Consider the following 17,275-nt stretch of genomic DNA (forward strand, 5'->3'; position numbering starts at 1 on the left):
TTATGCGGATGACTCCAGTTTCGAGATATTAATCCTCAAAAATGGGCGATGAAATGTGTTGGCGTTCCAATGACTTGTATTTCGCTGCACAAAAAGGCTGTTTAATTAAAAGAAAAAAATGATAGAAAGAAAGTGCACCAACAGCGCATCCTTACGGAGAGTTTGACCAGCGCATACTATTTGAAACCAGTGCGATCCCCAGAAACCGTTGCAAGCCGATATGTGTTGGAACCTCAGTGGCTATAATTCGTGAAATTGCATTATGTGGCGCAAAGTAACCAACTAAAATATGAAATCTGGAAATTTCGGCAATTTGTTTCTATGCATTTCGATTTCCCGCGAAAAGTCCTGCTTGTTCGAGCATTCGAGTTCAAGGATTTCAAAAAAGTTACATACATATACATTGCTGGGTAGCATAGTTCTCGTTAAGTGCTCGGCCGTTCATTCAAGCATGTCCAACGAAGTAGCCCGCAAATTTCTCACAAGTAATGTCGTGCGACGTTAGAGTGCGTCGTCTCCTCCGAAACTCTCAAACCAGATCAGCCGGCTTGCTTTTCGCGCGCTCTGACGCCCTGCAGCGCCGCATGGCAGCCATGACGTATTTCCGGCTCCATCCATGGCTTCCGGCGCTTGCCGTGCACAAATGCCCAGACTTCAAGAGTGTAGCTGCCCTTGTAGCAATCGAGCCGCTGCTGGGTGTGCGATTTCATTTCATCGTTGCCAGTTTGCTCTGTGCCATTGGACTGCGATCTCGAAAATAAAATCGAGTACAAACACTCTATACCGCTCTGCATGCGCTCAAACTTTGCCAGTTTGGTGTGGGACGTGCGCTATTTGCCACGTGATACATAATTCAAGCAAACAAAAAAAATATGCAGCATGGGCCCTTTAAGCTTACCCGGAAGCATTCTTGTTGTCGTCGTGGTAACCTTTGGCGTCGTTGGGGGCTTTTTGGTTGTCGTTGGGGGCTTTTTGGTTGTCGTTGGGGGCTTTTTGGTTGTCGTTGGGGGCTTTTTGGGCGTCCTGGTGGCGCTGGGCGCAGTCTTAGCCTCTGTAGTTTTCAGCGTCGTAGGCTTCATCGTCGGTGTCGTTGCTGCTTTCCCTGTAGGTGGCGTTTTCGACGTTCTTGCAGTCTGTGGCCCCGGTTGGGAAGACTTGGAGTACTTAGCATCTCCCGAGTCCGCTTTGCCATCGCCACCGCCGCCGCCCGCTTCCGGATCGACCGCCTCGGCTGCACGAAATGAAGGTGTGCTCGACGCAATCATACTCAAAAAAACACGATAACGGTTAGATAACGGTCTTTCACCACAGAAGCGGGTTTTGTTTCCCCCTCTGTCTCCCGCAGACTTATACATATAGCTGATCTGTATAGCCACTCACACGACCGCTAATGATGAGCTGGTCTAACGGCTCTATCGTTATCACTGCAGAAATTTTTACATCCTTATGTGTGTCTTGTTGTCACACAGGTAACAGCCTTACCGTATTCTACTGAGGCCGACAATGGAGCTCCAATGAGACGTGCGATGACAGAAGACGCAATTGAAAACTATGTAAGCATTCGGGCGCACAAGACAAGAGAATTTCACAAGAAAGATACAAAGCTCTCCTGACGGATATTTCCGTACGTCGCTAATATGAAGTTTCAGCTCGGGAGCTCCTACCTAAATACGGCGCAAATGTGAAATCGCTCCTGCCGGAAGGAACTGCGCCAATTTTTTTTTTTTATGTGGCACGTTCTAACGCTCGAGTGGGCGGTAGAATACTCGGCTAAATCTCTTACGTAACATCAGGTCTTTCGTATAATTCTGCCAGCATGCCCTCACAATAATAATACGGCTTACTAATAAAAAGAGATGTCGTCATAGTTCGGTGAATGCTCGCGAGAAAAGAGCAAAACAAAAGGCTTCCTCGAGGCAGCTGCTCTTCGAGTGCCGAGGTATACTCACAACTTCCAAAGAGGCTCACGGCGCTTACTATTCCTAGGACGAGCAAAACCAGGCAGCAAACGGCGGCGACAGGCAGCAGGAGACTGCGTTGCGATTCCTTGTCCCTGCGAATCGTGGTAAGAACCTCGTTATCACGACCCATCTAAGGGCGCTGTGCTAATCCGTGCTAATCCGTGCTAATCCCTGCTAATCCCTGCTAATGCGCAGGTCAGTACACAGTGTCAACGAATAGCGTGAATCACTCGTTACTCGTCGTTGCTACTCTGGCCCTTGTCAAGCTGGAGTGTCTCTAAAGTAAAGCCATAACCACAAGATGGCCAGGCCGTGACGTAGAACGGATTCACGAAGGCGCTTGTATATCGCCTTTCCGAGAGAAACGTGGCAAACTTTAACCTGGTACAAGTGGACACGCACCAATCTTAATGTTTAGTTGCGTAATCAACATGATTGTTCTAGCATAAGTTAGCATCAAAGCACAAAAATTAATATATTTAACGCTATGAGACCATGCGATTGGGGAACACGAGCAAGATTGACAAAATGCTGCTGTACTAGTACATTGTATGTGAGGGTGCTGTCTCCTTGTACCGACTGCGAAAGCTTAATAATGATGTTTTCGCATTGTTAATAAAAAATTTGATTAGCACTAAATCTGTGCAAGCTGCGCATAATATATTTCTAAAGAACCCGAGCTGGGTTGTGGTATCATCAAATTGTGGTATCAGCGTACGAAAGAAGTTTTCGGGCAAATGGAGCACTTGTTAAGTCTATAATATAAATAATAAACAACAGGAGCCCCAACACTGAACCTTGGGGCACACCAAAGGCAACATTTGGGGAAGGGGGGGGGTGCCGAAAGCATCTCTCAAGTAATTGCGTGTCCTCCATAAAATAACTTTAAAAAGATGCACTGTATGCACCACTAAAACCAAAGTTATGACGTTTGCCAGCCAAAACCGAGCGATCAGTGGTATAAAACACCTCTTGCAGATCAGTAAAAAGCGGGAGTGCAATGCTGTTAAGGCCTTAGAGGGCTTTGTGGGTCGAAAAATTTGACGTTCGTCGTTATGGCACCGAAATTCATTGTGCCACCATGGTGCCACCAACAGAAGTCGTCTGTTCGAGTGCCTTAATTAACTCTGCCTTAATTAACGTACAGTTAATTAACACACTCCAATCCACCACAATTGGCGGAAGCCAAAAGCACGATCTTTTGTGTTAAATATGGGGAAGTTATTTAGCGCGGTTAATTAAGGTATATTTCATTAATGTACCCGATCCTAGTCCTTTGGGGTTAAGGCAAAGCTAATGAAGGTACTTATAATTAATATATATCTAATTAAGTCGACCTAGCCCACGACCTGTGGTGTTCATTATGTCAAACTTAATTAGGTAACTTTTAATTAAGGTACAGGTAATTAAGGTACTCTAACCGATGACCTGTGATGGTAGTCGAATCCTCCACCTTTGGTGGAAGAAAACAAGTAATGGAAAGTAACGACGCATTCGAATGAGAATGTTAATTTAATGAACGTCTCGCGAGCGCGCAGTCTTTCTTTCGGCTTCACCATCTTTAGCGTGTGCTAAAGTGACTGTCAAGTTTTTTTTTTTGTTTAGTCAATTTGCTTCGTCTCCAGTGAGTCGAGGGTGTACATGCGAACACTTAGATTTGCCTAACTCCTTTGAGGGGGAGAAACTAGTCATTTGACTTTTATTTCCGAAAATCAAGCCTCCCAGCCCTAATAAGAGTGCGCTTACTCGGATCTGCCACAGTCAAAGTATGTCTTCTTTCGGAGAGCACGCCATTTAAGCTATTAACAACCGTACACCTCATCAATGTGTAATCTCCTTCATTGAACGCTGGTCGCTCGAGGCTTTTCGGTAGAAAATAACCTCACGGAGCGCACGGTTAAGGAACGGAAATGCACACAGGTGTGATGAGGGTTAGGTGTTTGCTTGAGATAAAATCACACCGCAAGGAGGAGTGACTGTGTTAAGTATAGGAAGTGCATGTCAGTTTGATGGCGATTATCGCGCTATCGAAAAAAAAAAGCGTTTTCACCCTGTGGGGCTTACTTTGCCCTCGAACAATAATCGTCGCCTATTTTGTGTGCCTCTCTTGAAGGCTGCGCGCCCGGTAGTTCCAGGTTACTAAAGGCGCGCACGTTATCAGCACAGAACCCAGGTCCATCCAAATAGGTCGCGAAGCTTGGAACAAAAAACGGGCCAAACCTAACGCCAGAGATACCAGTTAGTACTGCACGATTGAAGCGCTACCAAGGTCAGAACGGGACGAACAGTGAAACTAGAAAACCTACGTGAAAAAGATATGCTCAAACATTTTTAATCAGAATACAGTCATACGAGTAAATATTCCGTTTCAAATATTTCCGCTGTACGAAAACAACACATGTTATTTTCATTCCATTTCACAATTTATTAGTCCTTCGTTGGTGACCCCTATCAAACCGCGATTCTGGCGCAAGACTTGACAAGCCTGCACAAACCAGCTAGTACGTCGTGCGTGCGGAATGGCGTTGCTCACTTGAACGCGGTGGTTTTATCCAAGTCTGTTTTTTATTTCCTTGCGTGTTTGTTCAAAGTGTGGCGTGCGCTTCACTTCAAAGTTTGCGTGACCTAGCGCACGGCACTCGTTGGCGAAAATTGTGAGTGGAGGCTTTTTGTTATCGTGCAAGTTCACGCTGCAGCATCCGGCGCGCTGTCTCTTGTCGTGGCGACAAATGCGGAACGCTTGGCGAAGAAACGTCTCACGTTATGTTCGTTCACTCTCCGTAAAACAGGCACAGGGTGTCCGACGGGCAGCAAAATCAGTAAGTCGAATGTTTTCTAAACGATAATGTCGGGCAATGTTGTCTTGTCTGATAACTGTTGGACATGAATATGCACAGTGTCGCAGTGAACTGGCGAATAATTATGTGAAAATATTTCGCATATGTTGCCATACATTACGACTGTGTGCTGGCCATAGTACGTTTCGTTCATTGAAACATGTTTTGTTTGGTCAGTCATACTGGTTGCATTTTTCTAGACGAAAAAAAAATGAAGTTGCTTTTGAAACCACTATTACAACGGCACTTATTTCCAAGCTATTTGCTAACCTTCCTATGAAACCGACTGGATCAATTGCCGTCAATAACAGCCTAATTAAGTTCACATTAATGCATACGCCGCTCCCATAGTTTAATGACACGCTGGCGCTTCAGCTGAGGCGAGTTCCCAGCTCGCCTTGGTCTCAAAGGAAAAGCCACTGCTGGCATAGCGGTCGAGATGCCAGACGTTAAAGGCATTCAAACATTCGCTCCAAGCAGCATAAGGTATTGACGCCTCTGCCGTTTTGGGTTGTGACGTCACTTATTATTTTTCATTTTTTTGCTTGCTGTTAGTTGTCCCCCCGATACGTAGATGGCGATGGTTGCGACGAGCCGCCATTTTCTTGACATGTGGGCTTTTATGGAAGCTTCGCTACCAGTTTACATGTACTGTGCCATGATAGTACAGCGTTCTTGACAGGAAAGTATAGAGAGTGCAGAGTTTTCAAGTAAGGAAACTCAAGGAAAACAGATTACAAGTATTGTTTGGGGACATCATACGCCCCAAAGCATGCGAGCTTTTTTAGAGCGTGTTACCTGACAAAATTACGCCTTGGAAGGCTGTGTAGCAACCGTACGTAAATGAAATTAACACGCGTTTGAGTTGACGACGGTTATTGTTGTTTGACGAAGTTGCAATCTAAATGCAGAGTAAGGAAATGAAATGCACACAAACTGGCTCGACTTCTTTGTTCTACATAACACAATACACGTAAAAAACGAAACGTGTTCAAGGAACACAGTGCACAAGCGTTTGATGATGTTTGTTGCTGCTTCGTCCCATTACAGGCTGAAAGGTTTAGTAGCGTGGACAGAGGCAAATACGCACGCTTGATTGTGAGCATTGTCTTGTGACAAAATTACGTCCTTAGATGTTTCGAACCACTGAGGCGAAGAAATGAACGCGAGTTTCATGACGGCTATTGTAGAGTGACTAAATTACACCCTAAATAGCGTATGCTTACTAAGATAGATAGAAGGTGGACGTTAACGCGGGACAGGCAAGCTGCTACAATTGCGCTTTGTCAGGGAATGTACACGTTGCATTGTTAGCGGACATGTCACTTTTTTTTTTCGGTTGTGTATGGGAACAGTGACTTCTTACCCTCCTGTCGTACTCTGCTCGAACCCTGTAAGAAATTAACATAACGATGGAGTGAGCGCAAACTGCAACCACAAGTTCTGTACAGCTCCCGGGCTCTCATCCCCAAATCGTATCTCATCTAAGAGCACGTCCTCATAGGCTGGCGTTTGGGCGCCCCAGCTATAATGAGAGCGATCCACGTGATAACGAGATTGTCGGAATGACAGTGACCAGTCGTCGATGAGACTTATAAGTACGCACAGATACCCTTTAATAGCATCCTGCATAACGTTAAACCGAAACTATAGAGGAAGTGTAAGTCTGCTCTCTTTCATAGGCTCTTCTATTATCCAGGTGCACAAATTTTCTCTAACGTTGCTGTATGGTCGTGGCAAATTAAAATGCAAGGACACATCGTTTTGTCGCTTCAGTGTAGAGGGTTGCGGAAGCCATGCATGACAGTAGCGACACTGGTAGCGTCGTCAATCCGAGCATTTTGTTTACGTGTTTTTTATTCTTTGCGCCGTCGGCCACATTTGGTTCCATCGCTCGTTCACGCCGACGACAACGCCCCTGGATTTTTACATAATGGGGCATATAATGCTCTTGCATTAAAACAAGTGAGTAAACATGTTAGCAATTTTCTGAGCAAAGTAATAGTAACTCGTATTTGGCTAACTCAATGCAAACTCAAGGAAAAAGGAAACACCATTCTGCAGCTCAATAAAAAAACAGCAGGTACGCAATACGATCTCAGCGATTCACCGTAATGGGTGCGCACTCATGGTACCACGTGACTACGGCAGTAACATGGATTTGGCAGTTTGTGTCCTGCATGCGGCATTCCAGAAATGCCTCAACACGACAATCTGTTTAAGAGAGCTTATCAAACGTAGCAGACCGGATACTTCGAATGGGTTTTCCATTCAAGATATTCTTTTAAAGGCATTTTGACACATTATTTTTAGAATATTGTCGATACGCCTTTTTTACATGTAAAATAACAACAAAGAAATAAAAAGACAAAGTGTAACAAGGAACGCAGTATCCTAGAATGTGTGCGAGCAGTTTTTTTGAGTAAGGTAAAACGTTCTTTACTTTTGCCGGTCATTTGTCAGTGAGATTTACCAAATATAAATTTGGGGCTACAAAATTTTATGAAGACTCGGTACACGAGGGGATAATAATCCAAGTAAGTTAGTGAAGTTCCAGCGAAAATAAGTTAGAAAAGGCCAATTTTCACGCCAAAAAATAATAATTACTAGGTTGCTCCTCAATGTCTAAAGGGACACAATTCATACCATTTTACAGTTTGCGACTCTTGTTTCAAGATAGATTTGGAGTTATTTTTTCTAGCTGGTCAAAAAACATGCCACATACTTGAGACCTGTATATAAGCCTAACGCTTTTTTTTTTCAGCGCGGAGCTCTAGGTTTCTAAGCATGTCTCCTACTTGAGGGATTTCCGAGCTTTTGATAGTTGCTGATGTAAATTTAAATGTTCAATCAAACGAAATATCTGCGCGTCGCTATATTTTACGTTTAGTTAGAAGTTGCAGGGTAATCCATTGAGTAAATGCTCACAGGAATGATTACCTTATTTTCAACAATAGGATAAAGACTTTCCTGATAAAACTTGGTATCAACAATACTGTGGACATAACGCGCGGTTCCCGATTATTAATTAGCTGGCGTCTCTTAAGGCACATCCAATGCTCTGTACCGGAGCTTGGATGCATTCCAATTCAAAGAGAGGGGCACCCCTGTCGGAAATGAAATTCGTAATTTTGTTCAAAGCAACACAATTCCATAGCGTGTTGTAGAACGCGGCGCATAGCTCGAAGAAATTGTTTTCCATTGAGGGCGCAGTCATTTCACAAGAAAAACTTACCGGATTCCACCTCTGAAATCACAAGTTGGAAAAGGATGTGATTCATTGGTTCATAAATAAATAAATAAATAAATAAATAAATAAATTACAAACACACACATGCACATCACATAGTGTCTTTCTTTTTTAATGGGGGGGGGGGCATACAGACTTATTTTATGTATTTATTATTTTGTAAAAGAGGCATCAGCATAGCGAACATGGTGTTCTTGCAGAGAGAGAGAGAGAGAGAAACAACTCTACTGGTCCATTATGAAATGAAACGCGTTAAGCGTCTGATGGGGTGGCTCCCTCTTCGCGGGCTCCATATGCTTCCAGGGCCGCCTGGCCCCTGTGGATCAGTCGGAGCTGGTCTTCCAGGGCGGGGCTGGGCAGCATGATCTCCCATCGCTCGTAAAGGGTGGGGATAGCTGGGGGGTTAGTTATGGGTATAGGTGGGGGGTGGTCAATGGAAAAATTGCACTCTCCTATGACGTGCCGAAGGGTGCCTAATGCATTGCAGTGAGGACATGTGTTCTTATATCTCTCTGGGTACATTTTGTTCTGGAGGCAGGGGTGGGGAAAGGATCCTGCCTGGATTTGCCTGTATATTGTTTGTTCGGCTCTGGTCAAGGACATCAGCACTTCGGTGAGGCTGACAAATACTTTACCTTTAATAACATGAGTATCAACATGAGTCATATCATAAGAAAAACTTACCGGATACCTCTGAAATCACAAGTTCCAAAAAGATGTGATTCATTGGTTCATAAATAAATAAATAAATAAATAAATAAATAAATAAATAAATAAATAAATAAATAAATAAATAAATGCAAACACACACATGCACATCACACACACAAATACTTTACCTTTAATAACATGAGAATCAACATTAGTAATTTCATAAGAAAAACTTACCGGATTGCACCTCTGAAATCACAAGTTCGAAAAGGATGTGATTCATTGGTTCATAAATAAATAAATAAATTAACTAATTATTTCAAACCAACACATGCACATCACATGGAGTGTCTTTTTTTGGACCATAAAAATATCTTCTAAAAAAAGAAAGCCATCAGCGTAACGGACGTGGTGTTCTTGCAGATGAGTTCTTCGGGGTGACTGACAGACAGACAGACAGACAAGAAACTTTAATTGGTCCGAAGGGACTACGTTGTCGTAGTCGCGGGCCGCACCCGCGCCGGGGGCGGAAGACCGTGATGTTCAGCCCTGGCGCAGGCCCTTTGGACAGCCCGAAGTTGGACTTGAAGCTTGTCGCTCTTGACGGCTTCATCCCAATCTTCTTGCCTGTTGAAAGGCGAGTGGCGCAACACAGAACATTGCCACAGCATGTGGTTCAAAGTGGATCGTTCCTCGCCGCAGTCTGGGCATTGGGGATCCACACCCGGAGTGTAGTGGCTCAGCCTTGAGCGAGACGGAAAGGAGCCCGTCTGCAGCATTCTCAGCACCGACGCCTCGGGCCTGCCTAGCTTCGGGTGAGGAGCCGGAAACTGTCTGCGTCCCAGCTGGTAGTGAGCAGTTATCTCGTGGAAAGTTAGCAGCGGGTCCGTGGTTCGGTCGATCCCCTGCGAAGCTGGGCCCCTCGGACCGGCGCGGTTGATGAGACCTCGCGCCTGGTCGTGGGCCAGCTCATTCGGGTTGATCGAGCCAGGGGAGACGTTCGGGCCCATGTGAGCCGGGAACCAAGTGATGACGTGACGGGCCGTGCCTGTCTTGCGGGTCCTCAGCACTGCTGCAGCCTCGGCCGAGACCGAGCCGGCGAGAAAGGCCATCGCCGCCGACCTGGAGTCTGTGAAGATATGCGTGTGCCCGGGTTCGCACAGAGCCAGCGCCACTGCGACTTGCTCTGCGACGGACGCCGTCGAGCGCTGTATAGACGCCGCATTCAGGATCTTGCCCTGGGGGTCAACCACCGCGGCCACGTAGGAGTTTGATCCCGGATACCGCGCCGCGTCGACAAAGGACGCGAGCTCTGGGTGCTGCAGAGCAGTCTTGATGAGTGCTCGGGCTCTGGCTGCGCGCCGGGCCTCGTTGTGCTGTGGATGAACGTTCCTCGGGAAGGGGGAGACTCGAAAGGTTTCCCTTTCACTCTGGCAAAGCGGGACGGCGCACGACTCCTCGGCCATGGCTGCCAGACCCGCCATCTCGAGTATTCGACGGCCGGCCTTGGTGGTAGAGAGGCGAACGATCTGTGCCGTTTTCTGTGCTTCGACCACTTCGCTCAGGGTGTTGTGGACCCCGAGTTGCATCAACTTCTCCGTGCTGGTCGTCACGGGGATGCCGAGGACTCGTTTAATGCTCTTCCTCATGAGTGCGTCGATCTTGTTCTCCTCCGACCGCGACCAGCTTAGCGCAGAAGCCACGTAGTTGATATGGATCATGAGGAAGGCGTGGTAGATCCTTATGAGGTTGGCTTCGCTGATGCCCCCTTTCCTGCTCGTCACTCGCGAAACGAGTCTGAGCATGTTCTCCGTCTGTGCGTTCAGGCGCGCGATCGTTTGCGCGTTGCTGCCCTTTGCATTGAGGACCAGTCCGAGCACCCTGAGAGAATCCACCCTCTGGATGCGCTGACCCGTCTTCGTTCTGAGTTCAATCGGTACTTGGTCCAGCGTCGTGTCGAACTTGCGGCCTTTTCTGTCGGGCCGATACAGCAAGAGTTCCGACTTGGTCGGCGAGAGGACCAGTCCCGTGCCCTCGAGGAATTCTTCCGTGACGTGCAAGGCCTCTTGCAGGGCCCGCTCCACCGCTGCGTCCGACCCACCGCCGCACCAGACGGTGATGTCGTCCGCGTAGAGAGCGTGATTAAGATTGGCGGCCCCGATTCGGTCGAGTCGGACTGATAGGTCTCTCATGGCGATGTTGAAGAGCAGTGGAGATAACACCGCACCCTGCGGCGTGCCGCAGGCTCCCAGCGCGTATCCGTCCGACTTGATCTGGCCCAACTTGATCGTGGCCTTGCGATCTCTTAGGAAAGAGCTCACGTACGCATGGAAGCGTTCGCCAAGGTTCAGTCTCGTCACAGAGTCGAGGAGACTCTGTGACGAGACTGAACCTGACGAGACTGACGAGATTGTGTTTGACCGTGTCGAAGGCCTTGGCGATGTCCAGCGCCAAGATGCCTCGGACGTCTCTCGTGACCACGTCGACTATCTGCCTCTTGATCAGCAGCATGACCTCTTGAGTGGACAGCGAGGGTCTGAAGCCGACCATATTCGGTGGGAGGAGGTGTCGTTCCTCGACATGTCTCGATATTCTGTTGTGGATGACATGCTCCGCCACCTTGCCAACGCACGACGTGAGCGAAATGGGTCGCAGACTGTCTATGGCTGGTGTCTTGCCCGGCTTCGGAATTAGAATCACCGTGGCTTCCTTCCAGGCATCCGGTACGATGCCGGACTCCCAGACGTCGTTGATTTCTTTAGTGAGCAGTTCGATCGAGCCGTCGTCCAGATTTCGAAGGAGTCTGTTCGAGATACCATCCGGCCCGGGCGCCGATTTTCCGTTGAGGCCTTGAAGGGCCGCTCTGACCTCCGAGACGGAGAAGGGGGAGTCCAGCTCCTCGTCCGCCTTGCCGCCATAGGCCGGGTAATCTTCTGGTCCGGACTGCCCGATGGGGAGGTAGCGACACGCCACTTCGTCCATCACTTCGTTCTTAGATGCGCCTTCGCTATTGAGCTTGTGGACCAGCCTATCGATGGCCAGAGTGTGGTTTCTCTTGGACAGTGTGTGGTCCAATAACTGCTTGAGGAGGTTCCACTTGCCTCCCGCACGCATCTGGCCGTCGACCGACGCACAAACTTCGTTCCATTGCTGCTGGCCGAGCTCTTTGCAGTGTGATTCGATCTCGCGGTTGAGGGCCGTGATCCTCCTCCGGAGGTTGCGATTCAGCTTCTGCGTCTTCCATCTGGCCGTGAGGGAATTCTTGGCTTCGAGCAGGTGCGCCAATCGAGCGTCCATGCGGTCGACCTTGAGGTCCGTTTCAACGGTCCTGGTGACCGCAGCTACGTCCCTCTTGAGCTGCGCTGCGAGGTCCGCAAACGAGTCGTATTTTTCGTGGTCATCCTGCCTTCGCTTTCGGAAGGCGTCCCAGTCGACTATTTCGAAAGCCCTCTGCGGGGCCGCGCTGACCGGTAGGGAGATTTCCACGATGTAGTGGTCACTGCCCAGGTTCTCTTGTAAGTTGTGCCACTCCGCTCCCGGTGCGTTCTTGACGAAGGCCAGGTCGGGGGTGGTGTCTCTCGAGACCGAGTTTCCCATGCGCGTGGGGTAATTGGGGTCGGTTATCAGTTCCAGGGAGCTGTCAGTCACTGCCTGCAGGAGTCTGCAGCCTTTGGGAATGCTTCTCACATAGCCCCAGGCTTCGTGCGGCGCGTTGAAATCTCCAGCCATAACAAGCGGCGTCTCCCTCGCCTTAGACGATGCCTTGGTTGTTAGGCTGTAGAAGGTCTGCCGGTTGTCCCTAGGAGAGCTGTACACATTGGCAACGTAGACGCTGTTCTTCAGCCAACTGTTGGGTATGAGCTCGACGAGCAACGTTTCCAGTTTGGTGTTGCCAAGACGGAGATCGTGCTCCTGGAAGGCGCACTTCTTTGCAATAAGTATAGCGATGCCGAGCCCGCTCTCCGCCAACGAGGAGACAGCTCGGTATCCCTGGAGGGAAATAGTTTCCATTCCTGTTTCCTGTAGTAAAATGACGTGGGGCCTCTCTTGCGGCTCCCGGGCCTTGATGAACTGCACCAGTTGAGGCCTGCGCCTCCGGAAGCTGGCGCAGTTCCACTGCCACACGATGAGCTTACTATCCGGTCTGGCCATGGCTGGGCATGTTGGACCGGAGGTGGGCTGGGGTGCCATCTTGCTCGTCAGCCCCCGACAGCTGATCGTCCTGTAGCATTTCGCTGGACACCGCCTCCGGCCTGGCGGCGTCGCCGTAGTGTAGGTCACATCGCTTGGCAAGCTCGTTCTCAAGCAGTTGCACTCTGAGTAGAAGGGTCTGGTTACTCTGTACCAGCTCGGCAAAAGATTTTTGCATGCGGTCCAAGGACCTCTGCATGGCAGCCTCCGCCGTGATCACATCCTCAACCGTAGCGTGGGAGGAGGTGGCTCTGCGCTTGACCGCCCTTGCTGTGGCCCCATCTTCCGTAGACGTTTGCCTTGCCGCGGCCGCTTGGATGGCGCTGGCGTTGCGGAAGGCCTCAAAGTCGGCCTTCATTCTCTGAATTTCCTCCTTGAGACTGGCGTTTTCGCTCATCAACTGCGCGATCCTGGGATCGTGCCCCCGCTCGCTCTCCTGTGCGGCGGCGTGTTGCGTCCGGCCCGTCTGCGTCGTCTGTTTCACTCTGTCGGCCCAGGTGGGACCTCCTGCGATGCGCACCTTGGACTTCGAGCGGCCCCTAGATTGAGAGCGCCCTCGTTGCACGAGTGCCCACGTGAGCGGGAGCGCGTTCTAGAGCGGGAGAGACTGCGCGAGCGGGAGCGTCCCCTCGAAGAGCTCCTCTTCCGTAGCGCTGACGTCAGTGCCTGGCTCACCTCACGTGCCGCGTTCGTACCCTTCTTGGCGTTGCCAGTTTTCTTCCGCCGACGCCTTCGGCGTCTCTGCCTGACAACATACGGCGTTTGGAAGCGTTGCTCGCACTTACGATCAGCCGTTGGGTGAGGGCCTCCGCATATGCCGCATTTCGCCTCACATTGGTGGCCTTCAGTGGGGGACGCGGCTCCGCATCCCCTGCACTTCTTAACACTCGGGGTCGGGCATACATCGGCCCTGTGGCCCAGTTCCCCACAACCGTAGCACACGTCAACTTGCCTTCTGTATAAAGAGCAGGGCAGCATGCCCGCTCCACACATGACAAAGTTCGGCACCCTCAGTCCGTCGAACAGGACGATAACCGTGGTGGTGGTCTTGATGCGACGCACCTCCAACGCGGTGGGGTTCCGCTGGTGTACGATCATGGCGCGGAGCTGAGCGTCGTTGAACTCGATGTCGACTCCCCTCCCTTGCATGTATTGTCGGAGGCGGCCATGTACGCGGCCACTTCAAAGACCCCTTCGCGCAGGTGGATCTGCTGAACCATCGCGTAAGCACGCGCGTTCCTTTCTTCTGGCGTTGAGACGACGTAGATGTTCTGCACGTTGTTTGGGCAGACGATGTCTTCGCCAACCTCGTTGGGTGAAAGCGCCGCCGCCATAGCCAGCGCTTGTGCCACTCTAATAGTGCTGATCTTTTTCACGTCGAGACCACCCCTTGGCCTAACGATGATTCGAATATGGTCCCGTGGCAGTCTCGGGAGCCTTGAGGCTGCGGCCAGCTTCTTCAGCGCGTTCCGCGGGGCTGCCGTGCGGCGGCCGCCCCTGCCGCCTTCCTGCTGTACCGGGCTCGGCGTCGACTTAGAAGTTTCTTGCCTCGCCTTCTTAGTCTTGCCCGTTGCCGTGGTCCAGCCGGGGCACCTTGCTTCTTCGGGGGTGATTTCTACCCCCTCCACCATCTCGACTTCGGGCATGATGCCCCACCACACCGGAGTTAGGCCAAGGCCTAGCCCGTACTCCTCACCAGCGTTAACCCGTTAGGGTTAGAACCGCCCGGCGTCGCGAAAAGTTCAAGGTCGTTTAAAAGTTCGAGAAAAGCACCTACCGATATAATTCCGGTATCGGCTTGATCCCCGCAACAAACTGCGTCGAATGAAGCACAATGTTCAGGCGTTTTCGCGGACTGTAACACCGAAAACATTTGAGGAAACGGGAGCCGATGTTTGCGCGTCCGCACTTCTCGGCGCCCCCTGGCGATCCCAGCGGTGACTGACATACTTTACCTTTAATAACATGACTATCAAAACAGCAATTACCAAGAAATTACTAATTATTTTTTACCTCTGGTGCTGTTGCTTAAATCCCAAAGTCGGAGGCAGTCACATTGCCGCTACCACGCAACTTTCTTTGTCACGATGTCCCGACACACACACACCTAATAGGAAAGATAGCAGAAACTGCCTCGTAGAAAAGCTGTCATTTATGAATAGGCGGTTGCGTAAAACATGGTAGCCGTGACGTTTTCACGGCTCCGCAATCACTTCCGGCGTGTGCCGTTCGCAAAGCATGAACGTCGAGATCCGCCTGCGGGGATTTCGGAAGCACCTATTATTTAGGCCGTTGCGTGACTTTGCAGTGTTTCTTCTGAGGTTTGGAGGTCCAGAAGCATCACTTACCGCATAAATAAACTGAATGAATGAATGAATGAATGAATGAATGAATGAATGAATGAATGAATGAATGAATGAATGAATGAATGAATGAATGAATGAATGAATGAATGAGCTACGCTATAAAACATTCTTACGTATGCGCTTCTTCAAAATTTCAAAGCAACGCAATACCTACGAGAATCGTCGCGAAAAAGGGGAATACGGCACAAGTTAGAGCAACAGATGTCTTCCCAAGCACAGCACCCTGAGGTTGCAGCACGGACATTTTTAGCCCGACCGCCGACGCCGGGATACAGTGTACTGTAGCCGGGATGCGGCCGCCACGGCGGGAATCGCGCCTGCAACCTCGCGTTCATTGGCGTAACGTGTAGCAGGCGCGCAGCCATTGCGGCCGTCCGCGTCACGTGACCAGGAGTCGAGAAAGAACGTCCGCATATTGGCGTGTGTAGCATCTCGAAATCAGAGAGAATCGAGCTACATCACCGCCCGAACTCTAAGGTGGGGGAAGGGGAGGGATAGAGATTCCTTTCATGCATCTAGCGATGCCCTGAAGCTTTTTTACATGTATATCTAAGTTCACATCATTCGTTACGCTACATTTGCCATTTACATGTACTGACAGTTTGTTATGCACTCTAGGCTTGTATACAGGCAATTTGCTTTCGTTCGCCTAATTTTTATATGTAGTGTTTTTCGTGATTGCGTTTGTTTCTTTTACTTCGCTTGCTCATCGTTCGTGCATCTCTCCATTGTTATTATTAACCAAGGGTCGCGTTGCAGTCTTTGACTTTGGGACTGTCGTCTGTACACTGTCTCTTACCCATTCACTGTATTTAAAGAATAATAAACTCAAGATGAAACTGAAAACTGAGGAAGAGGTGCTGCGAATCCCCGAATGCGCCAAGGAAGCATTTCCATATATACTTGCCTGACACCGTCGACATTTCGGTCATCTTGCCTGGAAGAAAACGTGGAACGAGCAAAATTGAAAAATCAAGGGCGCGACATGGTTTTGAGCAGCAGAACCGATTTGAAAGAAACTTGTTGAATACAAAAATAAAAAAGAAAAGAGCAAACTTAAGGGAACTTCTTGTGGGCATGAAGAGTGGTCGCTTGGTTAAGATTCACACAAATAAAAGACCATAAGGCGAAGAAAACTTCATCTGGTTAAGAACTCGTGTAAAAGTTGACTCACACGATCCGTCAGTAAAACAGGTTGACTAGAAACAAATGGAAACAAAGCGGGACTTTACTGACGTCAGTAAAGGCCCGGTCTCCCCCCTGCAATGTGCTTCAAATCTATATATATATATATATATATATATATATATATATATATATATATATATATATATATATATGTATATTTACATTGTTCTTTCCCCCTGTTTCCTCCTGGATGAACAATTCTGGGCTGTCCAGCAGGCTCACGATGTGGCCGTGAGGCTTGGCCTTCCGGTCCCGACGTGGGAGCGGCCCGCTTAGTGATCAACTATCACTACTTGCCGGACCAAATAAAGTTTTCCTTCCTTCCTTCCTTCCTTTCCTCCTGTTTTAGCTGGTATCCAGCGCATTCGACATCCAAGGCGGGTATTTAGACACTCGGGCAGCAATCTCTCGAATGAGACGCCACCGCAACACTGGATTGCGCGTTCCAAGTTTCGACTACTCGCCTGAACTCCGGGTAGGGTAGCGTCCGAGCAGCCTCACCCGGTTAAGTTAAGTCGAACGGGCGTCAACCTACCGCTTGCTACACAGACCTCGACAAATGTTTGGCGAACTGCTTACCTGTGACTGCGGGCTCGCACACGAGGTGGGCGTCACTCGAGCTGCGATCTAATTTGGCCAAACGAGCACGACGTCGAAAACTAGAAAAGCAGGACGATCAGCAGGCTCAAGCCGTGACAGGACAGTATAGGTCTCGTTCGCTCGCTTGCTCTTCTTCTTCTTCTTCTTTCAAAATTCTGTCGCGTAACCACACAAAAAAAAGAGGGGGGGAGGCGAGGATTGGCCGTACTTGTCAGTGGAAACATATGAACT

At 49.2% G+C, this 17,275-nt stretch overlaps 2 protein-coding genes and 1 long non-coding RNA gene across 10 annotated transcripts in view; 1 reads left to right on the forward strand and 2 right to left on the reverse strand.

Annotated features, from left to right (window-relative positions):
- Positions 1-8,736, reverse strand: part of LOC135905681 (uncharacterized) — a 37,493-nt gene extending 28,757 nt beyond the window's left edge. The window contains exons 1-5 of the mRNA XM_065436644.2: positions 8,733-8,736; positions 8,034-8,045; positions 6,165-6,189; positions 1,950-2,053; positions 899-1,231 (exon numbers count right to left, since the gene is read on the reverse strand). Of these exons, the coding sequence (XP_065292716.1) occupies positions 899-1,079 (181 nt within the window). The 5' untranslated portion in view covers positions 1,080-1,231; positions 1,950-2,053; positions 6,165-6,189; positions 8,034-8,045; positions 8,733-8,736. The remainder of the gene's footprint in view (positions 1-898; positions 1,232-1,949; positions 2,054-6,164; positions 6,190-8,033; positions 8,046-8,732) is intronic.
- LOC135905678 (kinesin-like protein KIF26B) overlaps positions 1-17,275 on the forward strand; it is a 760,359-nt gene that overhangs the window by 39,852 nt on the left and 703,232 nt on the right. The window contains exons 1-2 of one of the 8 annotated variants that reach the window (XM_065436639.2): positions 4,461-4,615; positions 4,751-4,780. The exons of 4 other annotated variants lie outside the window; for them this stretch is intronic. The gene's annotated coding sequence lies outside the window, so the exon portion shown is untranslated. Of the gene's footprint in view, positions 1-4,460; positions 4,616-4,718; positions 4,781-17,275 lie in introns of those variants that run through there. 3 more of the 8 variants (XM_065436638.2, XM_070521910.1, XM_070521908.1) reach the window with 3 other exon arrangements.
- Positions 8,937-17,173, reverse strand: LOC139047804 (uncharacterized). Its single transcript, XR_011507384.1, has 3 exons — positions 17,024-17,173; positions 16,164-16,193; positions 8,937-8,948 (listed from the first exon to the last, which is right to left on the reverse strand). It is a non-coding gene; the product is annotated as an uncharacterized lncRNA (long non-coding RNA).

The sequence above is a fragment of the Dermacentor albipictus genome, chromosome 7 (genome assembly GCF_038994185.2).
Source record: "Dermacentor albipictus isolate Rhodes 1998 colony chromosome 7, USDA_Dalb.pri_finalv2, whole genome shotgun sequence".
Lineage (NCBI taxonomy): Eukaryota > Metazoa > Arthropoda > Arachnida > Ixodida > Ixodidae > Dermacentor > Dermacentor albipictus.